The 14143-nt window shown below is 40.6% G+C and overlaps 1 protein-coding gene across 6 annotated transcripts; it reads right to left on the minus strand.

Annotated features, from left to right (window-relative positions):
• Positions 1–4045: 4045 nt before the first annotated feature.
• PTTG1 (PTTG1 regulator of sister chromatid separation, securin) lies at positions 4046–11859 on the minus strand. 6 transcript variants are annotated; one of them, XM_043596750.1, is made up of 6 exons: positions 11734–11859; positions 10997–11097; positions 10435–10616; positions 8690–8783; positions 4954–5112; positions 4046–4190 (listed from the first exon to the last, which is right to left on the minus strand). In XM_043596750.1, exons 2-6 carry the CDS (start codon positions 11085–11087, stop codon positions 4114–4116), a joined length of 603 nt encoding a protein of 200 aa, XP_043452685.1. In that variant the 5' UTR covers positions 11088–11097; positions 11734–11859; the 3' UTR covers positions 4046–4113. The 6 variants fall into 6 exon arrangements, with proteins under 6 accessions (XP_043452685.1, XP_043452651.1, XP_043452669.1 ...); XM_043596716.1 differs by having other exon boundaries at positions 10435–10619; XM_043596734.1 differs by having other exon boundaries at positions 10435–10619; positions 10997–11124; positions 11734–11816.
• Between the last annotated feature and the right edge of the window lie 2284 nt (positions 11860–14143).

The raw sequence follows: 14143 nt of genomic DNA on the forward strand, positions 1-14143 counted from the left end.
GGACATGCTCAAGGTCGCAAACAAAGTTGCTGAGCCAGGATCTCACTTTTTACTCCTTATCACTATGCTTTTCTGTCTCAAACATATTTAAATAAAAGGGATCCCAGGCATCAGAGTAGCTCAGTCGGTCAGACATCCAGCTCTTGATTTCAGTCCAGGTCATGAACTCATGATTTGTGGGATCAAGCCCTGCATCAGGCTCTGTGCTGAAAGCACAGCTTGGGATTCTGTGTGTGTGTCTCTCTCTGCCCCTTCCCCGCTATGCATAAGCACACTCTCTCTCTCTCAAAATAAACTAAAAAAAAAAAAAAAAAAAAAAAGTCATCCTAAATATAACCCACTTGGGATACTGAAAAAGTTCCATGGTTATCTCTCCACGTCCACATACATAGTTCCTTTTTAATGAATACATGTTATCCCAATGTACCATCTGTATCATATTTACCCATTATAAACTAAGCAGCAATAAACATCTTTGTGAACACATCTGAGCACCCTCATGTGAGGGGTATCCCCATGCATTGTTGATGCTTTCCTGTGCCTTCTCTCCACCATTTGCCACCCTGTCAATGCCAATTCCTCTTGAAGCCTTACTGTTCTCTGCCATCACTTCTTCAAGGCCATTTCATCATCTACAGCAGACTCCAAAATTGGTCTCCCCGCCTCCAGAGTGAAGTTCTGAAACACAAAGCTGGCCCTGTCCCTTCCCTCTTTAAAACTTTTTCATGGGACCCAACACCCCTAGGACAGACGCTAAACCCCCTTCCATAGTTTACAAAGCCACGTGGCCCTAGCTTAACTCTCCAGACTCTTTTGTTACCAACTATGCTCCTTGCCCAAATCTCAAGTAGAAAAAGGGAAAAAAAAAAGGGGGGGGGGGGTTCATCTAATAGGCTGTGTTCTCTTGCCTCCTGGCACTTGCAAAAGCTGTTCCCTCAGCCCAGAACACTTCTCTTCCATCAAGTGTTCATCCATATGTTCCTCCTCAGGAAGCCTTCCCTGCCCTTCCCTAAACTGGGCTGGCAAGCACTCACCAGCAACTGGTTCTTCCTGCCCTTACATTCATCTTCCTATATCATGATGGCATTTCATGCCATTCTCCCCCACTGGACAACAAGCCCCTGAGGGCAAGGGCAACGTGTTACTTAACCATCAGTCTTGGTCCCTAGCACAAAAGGGCCTGAGTAAATGATTGGTTAAAGTAATGGCAAGAACAAAGTCAACTTGGGAATTTCCATGGTTGTACCAACCCTTTTGTGACTTGATAATGTTGCTCAAAATTAGTATGATAGACAATATTAACATTAATATATTTAAAAAGCTTTGTGTTCCTATTGAAGGTTAATTGGAACTTGAAACCTGAAAAATACCAGTAGAAGAGTATGCTTGGTATGGGTGAACCTTATGTAGATCAGAGCACCTTTAAGATCCAGTGTGGTCCAACTGTCCAACTTGACAATAATGAACTTTAATCTTAGAGCATCATCGGTTAGACAGACTGGAATTGCAAACAGGGCTTCTCATAAGCCTTTTTTTTTTAATTTTTTTAACATTTATTCATTTTTGAGAGACAGAGACAGAGCATGAGTGGGGGAGGGGCAGAGAGAGGGAGACACAGAATCCAAAGCAGGCTCCAGGCTCTGAGCTGTCAGCACCGAGCCCAACGCGGGGCTCAAACCCACGAACAATGACATCATGACCTGAGCAGAAGATGGACACTAAATGAACTGAGCCACCTAGGCACCCCAAGTCTTTTCAAGTAATAAAGCCAAACACCTTAGTATACAAAACAGCAACAATCCCCACAAAATAAAAATTATATTAACGAAGAAGCATCTGTTTAAAGTTCAAGTTTCAACCAACATTAAGTGCTTTGTATTCTGATGGACAGCAGATGAAGAGAGATTACTCCATGTTCAGTCTGACCAAGGACAGTTAACTAGCTGGTAAAGGACTGACTAGCTGCCACGCTATCAGTCCTTTGCTCACTCCACCACAAGAGATCCTTTCCCAAAGTTTCTGAGTTTATTGTGGAGTATGAAAACCACTCAATCATGCTCTGCTTTTCACATGGCCCTGCTATATCTGAGGATGCTAGATCCAATACTCTTCCTTAAAGCCATGTGTCCTAGTAGCCCAATTTATGTTCTTTTAAAAGTCTTTTTAGGAGCACCTGGGGGGCTCAGTTGGTTAAGTGTCCAACTTCGGCTCAGGTCAAGATCTTGCAGTTCATGGGTTTGAGCTCATCATCGGCCTCTGTGCTGACAGTTCACAGTCTGGAGCCTGCTTCAGATTCTGTGTCTTCCTCTCTCTCTGCCCCTCCCCAACTTGTGCTTTCTCAAAAACAAACATTTTAAAAATTAAGAAAGAAAATTAAAAAATTAAATTAAAAAAAGTCTCTAATTCAAGTCAGACTTATTCAATTATATTTAAAAGATAAAAGTTTTAATCATAGGTTTAATTTTTTTTTTAATATTTGTTTATATTTGAGACAGACAGAGCTTGAGCAGGGGGAGGATCAGAGAGAGCAAGAGAGAGAAAAGCAGAATACAAAGCAGGCTCCAGGTTCTGAGCTGTCAGCACAGAGCCCAACACAGGGCTCAAACCCAAAGGCTGTGAGATCACAACCTGAGCCAAAGCCAGATGCTTAACTGACTGAGCCACCCAGGCACCCCTAAAAGGTAAAAGTTTTAAATTCAGCATCAGTGTCTATATGTGTTCCTGGTCTTTCATGCCTATCTTGCCACTTCCTGGTTTGCTTCCTAATAATGAAGACAATAAAGTACATGCTGAGAGGTGTATGTTTCAGGGAAAAGTGGCAGCTTCTAAAATAAATTGTTAAAACAAACCGAAGCGTTTTAAGGTACCTTTTTCAAATCAAATAAACTATTATCAGATTACAGACCTTTGTTAAACACTCCCACTAGTTTTCAGTTTCAAGCAAATTGCATAGGATACCAGCAATGATGGAAAAGAAAGGTTCAAATTTTAACTTGACTATGTAGGTTACAGACCTCTCAGGAGAAAGACTTCCTATATAAGTTGGTATTAAGCAAGGATCAATTTAATTGCCTACATGGACCAAGCAAGTAAAGTGATCAGAGAAGAGACAGAAGCAACACTTGAGTTCTCCTTTCAGGCCATCTCACAAAGGGTCTGTAGGACAGAAAGCCCACACTCCACCTGCAAGGTAGCCTACACTCCGCTGCCAGTCTCAGTATTGGAAACAAGGGCCAACTATTACCAAATCTGCTTTTCCAAGAGAAGCTCCAAAACCAGAAGGTATGTGAAATTTTGGAATTTTAAATGGGGGCAACATTTGGGGTTTTTTTTGGGGGGGGGAGGGGGGATCATCCCTCTCATCCCCCCCAAAAAGAAAATCCATGAGCAACTGTTTGTAATCTAATATTTTGATTCCAATCACAGATTTGGAATCAAAGTAATAACTCTTCATGTCTCTAGCCTATCAATGAACTTCTGAGCTTCACTGTCCTCAACTGAAAAATAGGGTCATAAACACAATAATGCTTATTATAAACACTTCAAATAGGTCACAATATAGTGTAAACAACTAAACGGAGTTTCCTACAGGTGAAGAGTGGATATTACCATCCGTAAATTATCTGCTGCAATCTTTAAAGCACCTAATTGAAGATCTCAGAAGATTTAGAGCCTTTCAAATTCTGATTACTGAATACTGAGATTTAAAGTCATTAGAAACCAAACAGAACCAGCAATAAAGAATGCTTAGCAATAGATATTTAACGAGCTGGAAGTGGCTCTTCTAATTAAGAGATCTAATAACTGTCACTAGTTAATAGCCACAGAAAGGCAATAAAGTACACATTTAGGGATGTATGTTTCAAGGAAAACAGCTTCTGAAGGGAAGCAGCTGCTAAATTCACGATTAAAACAAACCAAAAGGTTTTAAGGTAAGCTTTTCAAGTCAGATACACTTCCGTTGTCCGATGATAGACCCTTATCAAACACTTCCACTAATTTTCATACTGTTTTAAGTAAATTCCACAGAAAACCAACTACAATATTAGGAAGAGTCTATTAAAGAATTTCTTTATTAATACAAAACATACAAACTATTAAGTGCTAAGAAATTTAAATATCTAAGTCATAGCAAACAGGTGGCAATTCAACATCCAGGGTCGACAGAACGCTTGGAGACTGCAACAGATCTAGAAAACAGGAATTTCTTATTCAATATCTGCAAACCCTTAGGTCATCATCCATCTCAACATAGACATTAGTTGTCAATTTTATCTTCTTATTTTCCCCTTTGCATATTGAATCCCTACCCCACCCCAGTTAGACATTGCACGCATGCATACATACACATACTCTCACACCCACACACTGCTTTGAATGTGGCTAAGATCCCAGAATTAATCTTCATTAGGAAATGAATCTTAGACATGCCTGAAACTATTGTTTTTAAGGACCCACACAAGAGCCAACAATATCACTAACTTATAAAATGGAATACACTATCCCATCAGAACAAATAGAAAACATACTGATGGTTTTTAATCACTAGTTTGAACCAAGGCCTCAAACCTTGGCCGTAAGGTTTTGTCATTCTATGCTACTGTGCTCAGGGGTCTTGGTTCTAGATTAGCTTTAGATATAACTTGGAATTCTCATTCCAAGCAAGTTTGTTATACTTCAAGTTATAATCTAAGAAGCCATAGGCTAAACTTAATCTTGTTTCCTGTATCTAAGACTGTCTACATTCCAGAATGACTTAATTTTGGCTGGGCATTTGAGACTGAAAACAGTACCAATTGAGAGTTTTCATTACTCTGAAACCCTATCCCTGAAGTTTGAAAGACAGAAATTACCTGTAGGGTAACCTTCCATACAACTCTGCCCCCCACGATAATGAAAGTATTATGACACAAGTAATTTGCAGCTCTTCTAGAAGGACACTTGTTCACTTACTAGACTCCCATGGTTGAGAGGGCATCTTCAGAGGTGAAGGGGGGCCCAGTTGTAACAGCTTTTCAAGTTCCCTCTCCTCATCAAGGATCATGAGAGGCACTCCATTCAAGGGGAGGTGTGCAATCTGGTGCTCTTCAGGCAGGTCAAAACTCTCAAAATCTGCCACAAAGACAAAGCACTTTATCAGAGCAGTGGTTCTCAGGGTGGTCAGTGGACCCCTGGGGATCTGAGACCCTTTCAGTGGGTCCATGAGGTCAAAATATGTTGTTAATAACATTAACACATTCTTCCACTGTGCTGACATTTGCAATGATGGTACAAAAGCAGTAATGGATGGAATTGCTTGCTGTGCCTTAGCACAAATCAAGGCAGCAGCAATAAACTGTATTTTGTAGTCCTTATATTCCTCAATACCACTGGCTTGCAGTAAAAAATGCCAGCTTCACATATCACTTTACCACATGCAGTAAAAAGTATTAATTTTATCAGCTCTCGACCCTTAAGAACATGTCTTTTTAGTATTCTGTATGATGAAATGAGAAGTACTCCATAAAGCACTTCTGCTGCATACTCAAGTACCACGGTGAGCTCAAAGAAAAAAGATTTGTGCCATTATTTGGTTTTCAAGCTAAACTAGAGGCCTTTATCCTGAAACACTGTTTAGTTGAAATAACAATGGAAAGACCAACTGTAGTTGCTTAGACTTGGGTATTTGTAGCACATTTCCTTAGAGGAATAAAGAAGTCCATCACCTCAAGGAAAACAGTATCTGTTGCCAACGACAAAATACACAATTTCAAGGAAAAAAAAAAAAAACACTAGAATTTTGAAAAACTTATCTGTAATCATTAGCTTGACAACTTCCTAATATTACACTTTTCCAATGAGATCAGTGGTGACATTAATGAGTGCATATTTGACATTGCATAATGAAACACTTCAACATTTGGATGATCTACATTTCCCCGTGAATCATCATTTCTACATGATCAATGCGTGATTAAATGTATCTTTTATTTTTGCATTTAAATGCAGAACAGCCCAATGGATTTTATTTTCGGAGTACAAAATGTTCACTGACAGGGTTTCAGATTACACATTTCAACCATACATTCAGAAATTGCCACTTGTTAGGTGTTAGTGTTATAGGAAAGAACTCTCCACACTTATCTAAAAAGACTATTAAAATGCTCCTCCCTGTCCTAACTACGTATCTTCAGGAAGCCAAATTTTTTTCCATGTACTTCAACCAAAACAAGAGATGCAATGGATTGAATGCAGACTTACAATACAGGTGTTTTATGTTAAGCTAAATTAACCAAGTTTTCAAAAATATAAAACCAAAAAAAAATATATGTATACACACACACACACATATACATATATATAAAACCATGTCATTCTTCTAGATGTTTTAGAAATGTTTAAAAAAAAAGTTACATAATGGGGTTTTTTTTTTGAGGGTTTGGTTTTTTTTAATCAGTGTTAATTCCCAATACAGGATATTTAAACAACACACAAAAGGTCTTTGGGGTCTTCACTAACTTTTAAGAGTGGTCACAGATGTAAAAAAAAAAAAAAAAATCGAGAACCATTGTGTTAAGTAACACTCTTTATAATCCAAGTGTCTTACTTCTTAGAATTATTTCAAAAAGATGTTTCTTAGGGCACCTGGCTGGCTCAGTTGGTAGAGCATGAAATTCTTGATCTCAGGGTCATGAGTATGACCCCTACGTTGGGCATGGAGATCAAAAAAATTAAAAATTTTAAAGTAATTTTGAAAGAGGGGAGAGAGAGAGAGAAAGCACACACGAGTGAGGGAGGGCCAGAGGGAGAGGGAGGGACAGAATCCCAAGCCAATTCCATGCTGGACTGACCATGGAGGCTCAATCCCAGGACAGACCATGAGATCATAACCCAAGGCAAAAATCAAGAGTCAGATGCTTAACCAACTGAGCCACCCAGGTGCCCCTAAAAAATTTTAATTAAAAAAATACAATAGATTTTTCTTGACAGTAACTAAACTAGAATTTAAATATTGAGTCTTTCCTTTTTTCAAGGGGGTTAGCATTTCCTCAAAAGAACAAAGATGGGGGAGAACCATTATTTTCTCTAGTCTGAAACTTCTCTAAAGCCTAAATACTAGGAATTACCCTACTCTTTCCAAGACTGCTAAAACCCAGAAGTTAAAAAGGAACTGCGGGATGGTGACTACTTAATCTGAAACCAATGAATTATAAAGGAAACCATAAACAGACAAAAGACTCCAGAAGAAAAAGTCTGCAACCTAATAAAGCTAATCTCCTTTATCCACAAAAGCTGCTGAAAAAGTCATTATCAAAGGAAAACAAAGATACAAACAGGAAGTTAAAAAAAACTATAGAAGGCCAATGATCAAATATGCTCACTACATGGACATGCACCCCAATTTAAAACCATGAGATACCCACTGCCTTTTTGATAAGGTTAAGAGTTTTTAAACATTTGCCGTTAGAGACTGTAGGGGAAGCAGGCATCCTCATCCACTGCAGGTGGGTTCAGTAATTTATGCTATTTTGGGGGGCAACTTAGTAGCTCTTTCCTCAAACACAGCATATTGTAGTCATCCTTCTTGATCAATATGCATAAATCTACCTCACCATTTTCCTTAATGGCTGAATTGTAATCATTAGCATGGAAGCACTACATTGTATCAAAACTTAATCACCTCCCCTTTGAGATGACTCAGCAATCCTTCAAGTCCACTCTCCAGCTATCCTCACAAACTCACAGTACAATTTCGAGGACACTAACTGCAGAATTGTATTATATAAAAGCCAGGGACAAGCTGGATGTGTACAGGATGACTAAATGCCTTTGGATGAAAGGCCGAAAGTTCCAGTTCAGAAATGCAGAAGGCTCTGTGTGACCTTCCCGAGTTTCATCCTTTCATCCGTATTGTCCTTCTCTCTGCCTTCATTTCCCAGAACCCCTCCAGTCCTCAGCTCTGCCTCAGGATCTCTGCACACACTTCTGGGTTGTGTTCTTGCCCTGCCCTTCCCCTTCTTCACCTGGCTATCCCCAGATAGCCTTTAAAACTCAACTTCTGTCACTTCCTAAAAGAAACCTTCCCCACTCTTCCAGGTGAGGTTCAGTTCCCCCTAAGGGACCGGTTTTTCTCCTTGCTCACTTACAGTGAGAGGATTCGTTTGGGGTTTCCCTCCCAATCATGGGCTCCCTCAGGGTGGGACCTGTCTTTGTTAACCACTGCACCCAAAGCCTGGATACAGTAGCCTCTCCTCAAATGGGAAAAGCTTGAAAAGGTGGTTCTGTAACAGAAAATACTTGATTCACATAGCAGGTTGAAGGAGTAGAAACACATTTTCACAGACTATGTGGATTTTTTCAGACATTGTTCAACTCGACATAAAACCCACTTTCAAAAACCCTTGCCAGGAATAATGTCCACTTTACAGTTGTTCACTATTAGTGAACACATCTTATCTCCCTTATGTGGGAAGTTTTTGAGGTAGGGAACAATGTTCTCCACACCTTCGCACCAATTCCCCTTCAGACCTCAGAGGTTCCTTACAAAGAAATCCACCACCAAATACATTTGTGCAAAGACCAGATTCAGAGAGTCTTATTACAATTTGGGGTCAGAGGTCTATTCATAACAAATTAGAGCTGAACAGGATTCTAAGAGAAACTCAAGACTAAAGCATTTTTGTAATACAAAAAAAAAAAAAAATATTACCTAAAGGATTGAAGGGAATGAATTTTTCTATTTCAGGATAGGTGTCATCCGAGGCTGGAACAGTGTTTTTTGCTTTGACAGTCTTCTCAGTTACCTAAAACCACCCAAGAACATATGAATGAGAGTGGAAACCTTGTCAATAGATTAGTACAAGAGATCATAAGTCTTCCAGACATGTGACTGCTTCACCACTTTCACACGGACTTCTAAGCAACTGTAATCCTTAGTTCTCATTAATTACATACAAATACAATTCAGCAAGCAATTCTAGTAGCACGGCTAAAGAGTTTAGTCTGTTATTTAAGTATCAGCAACTCTCAGCCTAAGTTACCAAGAATACAGAGTTAATTCAGAGCTAATCAACTCGATCACTCAACCTGACACAGAAAATGGGCAGGAGTCACCCAAATAGAAATTAATCCTAGAAGCCATTTTTAGCTTTTGGAAGTGTGCTTTCCATTTGTGTTTCCATCAGTGTCACCTGATTTATTTGCTTAGTTAATATTAAGTTGAAATACACACTGGGTAAGAGCCAACAAAAGACAGTCAAGGACTTTAGTAGTCTGTATAATTCTCTAGCCTAAATTGGGCAGGTAGGCAGTCTACAATAGGCCAAAGCAGAAACCTACGTATTATTGATTTAATCTTACATCGTATGTGTATACTAAATATTTTCTTTAATTTATTTAGAGACAGGAGGAAGGAGGGGTAGAGAGAACCATGCTGCCAGCGTAGAGCCCAATGAGGGGCTTGAACCCAAGAAGCCCCGAGATCATGACTGGAGCCAAAACCAAGAGTCAGATGCTTAACCGACTGAGCCACCCAGGCACCCCCTAGAGGAAATCTCTAAAGTAGGGTTTCCCACACTTCAGTGCTACGTCACATTCTCATTATTTTTGTCATAGCCTTGCAATACTTGAATTTAACATTTCTTACTCAACTTAGTTTTTAAAAAAGACATCTTGGCGGCGCCTGGGTGGCTCAGTCGGTTAAGCATCATCTGACTCTTGATTTCGGCTCAGGTCATGATCTCATGGTTTGTGGGTGCAAGCCCCACATCAGGCTGTCTTGGCAGCTCAGAGCCTGCTTGGGATTCTCTGTTTCCCTCTCACTATGTGCCACTCCCCTTCTCTCTCTCTCAAAAATAAACATTTAAAAAAATAAAAATAAAAAACATATCTTGTCCTAAACCACATTACAAGTTTTATTTTGATCTAAATTATTAGTGTTCCTCCTAATATACATTAAGACAATTATTCAAATAAAGTGTTAATCTACATGCTGAAGTCATCTTTCACCGCAAAGTCTTCTTAGTCTGGGATGCACTGACCTGCTACTCATGCACACACACAAAGGTCAACATGTTTGCAAAGTAGAGTACCTGGTGCTCACTCTAGGAGACTGGGAGGAGGGTGGCAGCACATGAGCTATTATATTAGCTATGTGACCTCTTGCAAAGTACCCTCCCTCTCAGTACTTTCTGTATCTGTAAGCAGATAGCACCAACCAATCTGCTTCAACACTAGTTAAGAGCAGGTGAGGCAACAACATTCACCAGCTGCTTGTGAGACTTCTAATCTTGAGGCACAGAGGAAGTCCACAAAGAGAACAGGATTCCCTCCTGCTAATCGGGGTTTGGTAGCCTATATTTCCTTCTACTCACAAGAAAGGTAGGGTGCCTATAGTCATTTTAAGAGTCAAAAGTGCTAAAGTGTTTAGACAACCAGTTTGCAGCCAACACTTACCTTTTTGGCAGAGAAGTTTGGCTGCTTCTGTTTGAGAGGTCCATTGTTCTTTACTGAATTTTCGGTGGCTCTGTTGACAGTTCCCAAAGCCTTTCTGGTAACTTTAGGCAAGGTTGCTTGAGCATCAAACATTTTGCCTACACGTGGTGTTGAAACCTGAGATCTCCCATCTAAAGTTTTGACTGCTGAAGAAAAAGTCTTACCATAAGATTATTCAGGCAGTAAAATCTGCCCAACTTGAAGACTGATTCTGTGTATAAACTTGGCCTAATTCTCATCCCCAGACTCAATCCCAATTTTTGACAGTGGCTTGGCCATATGCCTAACAGTACTTCAGTTTTGTACGCTCTTAAATAATCGCTTAAGATACTTAATTAAGATACTCTTTCATGTAAAGAGTTAAAAATAAATAAATAAAAGAAACCCAACATAAGCAAATCGCAATAGGAGCATTCCCCAATACTTGATGCCTCCCCTCCGCTCCCGACTCCAAGCCACGCCCACAATTGATTCTGGTGACTCCGGACTCAACGGTGACTCCGACTGCAGCCCGTTTACTTACGAGGCTTAGACCGCAGCTTCTGCCCGTCCTTGGGAGCCACACGGGTGCCCGGTTCTCCATTTTCCTTATCAACAAAGATCAGGGTAGCCATTATGGATCAGCTGCGGGTGCGAAATACATATTAGACCCTGGGGGTTAGGAAGATGAGAGAAGCGATGATGTAGGTAGCAAAAACCAAACTTTCTACCCTGGGCACGCCACTCAAAAACTAGAACTAAGGAGACAGCGAAGCCCGTTCTTCAGGCAACAGGCATTTAATCCAGCTCTTTTTTTTTTTTTTAATTTTTTTTCAACGTTTATTTATTTTTGGGACAGAGAGAGACAGAGCATGAACGGGGGAGGGGCAGAGAGAGAGGGAGACACAGAATCGGAAACAGGCTCCAGGCTCTGAGCCATCAGCCCAGAGCCCGACGCGGGGCTCGAACTCACAGACCGCGAGATCGTGACCTGGCTGAAGTCGGACGCTTAACCGACTGCGCCACCCAGGCGCCCCTAATCCAGCTCTTAACTCCTGAAGCCTGGGTCAGAGGCTCTAAGTTCCAGAAGAGTCGGCGGTTTAGGGCTGGCACAGGTCCTAGTACTCATCAGAATCGAACTGCCGAGGGCTGCGTCCGCGGTCCCAGTCCGCGGCTCAACCTAGCTCGGCGCTAGTGACGATCCCGGGAAGCCCCAGGTCCTCCCACCTCCAGCTCCCAGCCCACCTCCTTCCTCGCGGGCCCCGCGCGCCCAACACTCACGACCACTCGGTTCGCCCACGTAAGAGCCAACAGCCAAACTCTTCCAAGACAGCCTGCCGCAGTCGCGCCAGACCCGGCGTTTAAACCACAACTCACGCCCCTATTGGTTCATCCGCCCAGGAGGCGGAACCGTGGGTGGGGCTCCAGGAAGAACCAATGGGAGGAATCTAAGCTCCTAGCTCACCGCCTGGAAAGCTTTTTCCGGGAAGTTAGTAGCTTGCTTCCTGGGAAGAAAAAAAATCAAACCTGCTGACACCTTTATTTGTAGGTGTTTTTAACATGCTCCTCACAGAGATAGAAAGGGAGTGAATATGGTCTTCTATTCCAATAAGTAAATGATTATCATGATATCAAGATACAGAGATTTGGGGTTTTTTTCCTGAGACTCTAGGACAGCCAGGAAGTTCTTAAATGATTGTGAGGTTCAAAAAGTCAAGGCAAAGTGGCAACAGAAAGTATTTTCCTAAAGTCTTCAATTAACTATTTGTCCAAAGAGTAAATTGACCAGATCAAATAAAAAAGAAGAGGCAGTACTGGAGGAAAGGCATTGCAGTCATTAGAAAAATAACTGAGGAACTATGGATACATACAGTTGTATTTCAACAGATGTATGAAAAAAGAAAAAAACAAACATATAGTCGAGGGGGAAAACAACTTATTCCCTCTAAGGAACACCAGAAGAGCAGAATTAAAAATTAAGAAGCAGTGTAAATACAGATAAATCAAACAGCAATGTTTGTGTCATTCCTTTAGGTTTGTGATTAAGAATAGACTGATTATTCCCTAATTGCAGAATAACCCTTAACATTTCAGGCTAGGATGCCGCGTCAGGAATCTGGCTCATGAACAAAATGATGATCCTCATGAATACATAATTCAGGTTTCCTTTCAAATTCTATTTTTAATAGGATTATTTTAAACTTCTGACATCTCAACAATACAGTCATCAAAGCTGCCTAGAAGGGCCTGGTAGGAGAGGGCAGAAAGATAAGAAAAAGATCTGGGGAATAATAAAAATACAGAAAAGGAATTCTAATTTCCAAGTTAAGGAGAGAAATTATGCTTGGAAAAATTAATGACCTTTTCCTATTTCTATAGTAAATGGAAACAGATTGAACAAATACAAGGTAAAGGAATAAATTCAAAAGACCAAAGTTGACCAGTGTCATCCAATCCCTACTCCCCACAGGTCACCAGATACATTCTAACTTGGAGGTAAGTTGGGAGAGAGCAGTTGAGCCTACATTATTTCACAAAAGGTTTCACACTACACCTGGCATAGATGCAGTTCTCAATATATGTCAGTTCATTGGCCCTTTTTCAGGACCAGAATTTCAGGACCAGCATTTCAGGACCAGAATTGAAGGATTAATTCGTTCAATAAATATTTATTGAATGTTAACTAAATGCTAGACACTGAGCTAGGCCTCAAGGAAAAAAGATCCTAACTCAAGAAGGTAAAGAAGACAAAAAACATTTATACCTTTATTGCCCCTTCCCTGTCCTTTTTCTTTGATTCCTACTCCTCCCCTTATTTTCACCCTGCATCTCCTCCTAAATGTTTCAGCTCCATATTACATCATCAGCACACAAAAGTGTTCATTTCGAAACCAATCTGTACAGTACTAAAGCTTCAAAGTGGGGATTCTCTATCTTCTTAGGTCTTTGGGTGCAAGATATTTATCTCCCCAGGGTCAGTCTTCCCCTACAACAGGAAGCATGGTCTCCAAAGGTCATGCAGTAAATGTAAAATGCTAGAAACCACTCTCTGTGTGATCACTGCTTTCTCACCAGTGATGCCCCAGACTCCCTACTATTATTGGAATTACCCAATTAGTAAATCACCCTCACCTTATAACAGCACCTAGATCCTAATCAATCCCAGTTAATTCTAATTGAGATTTACAAACAGCAACCCACCTAGTACTGGCCCTTGCTTCCCTACAACCCTCCTCAAAATCCTCCAGGAGGAACCCAAACCTTACAAAATACTCTTCCTTCTTGTCCAGCATATTTTATGATTCCTCTAGGAGATATGCTTCCTGGATTGTGCCTGTTTGGTTTTGTTTTTGTTTTTGTTTTTTGGGTTTTTTTTTTTTAAGATTTCATTTTTAAGTAACCTCTACACCCAACATGGGGCTCAAAATCACAACCCCAAGATCAAGAGTTGCATGCTCCACCTACTGAGCCAGCCTCATGCCTTGTGCCTGGTGGTTTTAAACAGGCCTCAAACCTTCCAAGCAAATTGAAATAATTGTTTTAAAAGATAAAAATAAAACATAGGTGATTCAGAGACTACTCGCTTTCAGGCCATTCTCTGATCTTTTCTATCCCTTCACCTACTGCCCTGTAAAATCAAAATTAGTGTTTACGTTCTTCAACTCTAGGCACTGCAAAGTTTTAATAAGAA

The sequence above is a fragment of the Prionailurus bengalensis genome, chromosome A1 (assembly GCF_016509475.1).
Source record: "Prionailurus bengalensis isolate Pbe53 chromosome A1, Fcat_Pben_1.1_paternal_pri, whole genome shotgun sequence".
NCBI classification, from domain to species: Eukaryota; Metazoa; Chordata; class Mammalia; order Carnivora; family Felidae; genus Prionailurus; species Prionailurus bengalensis.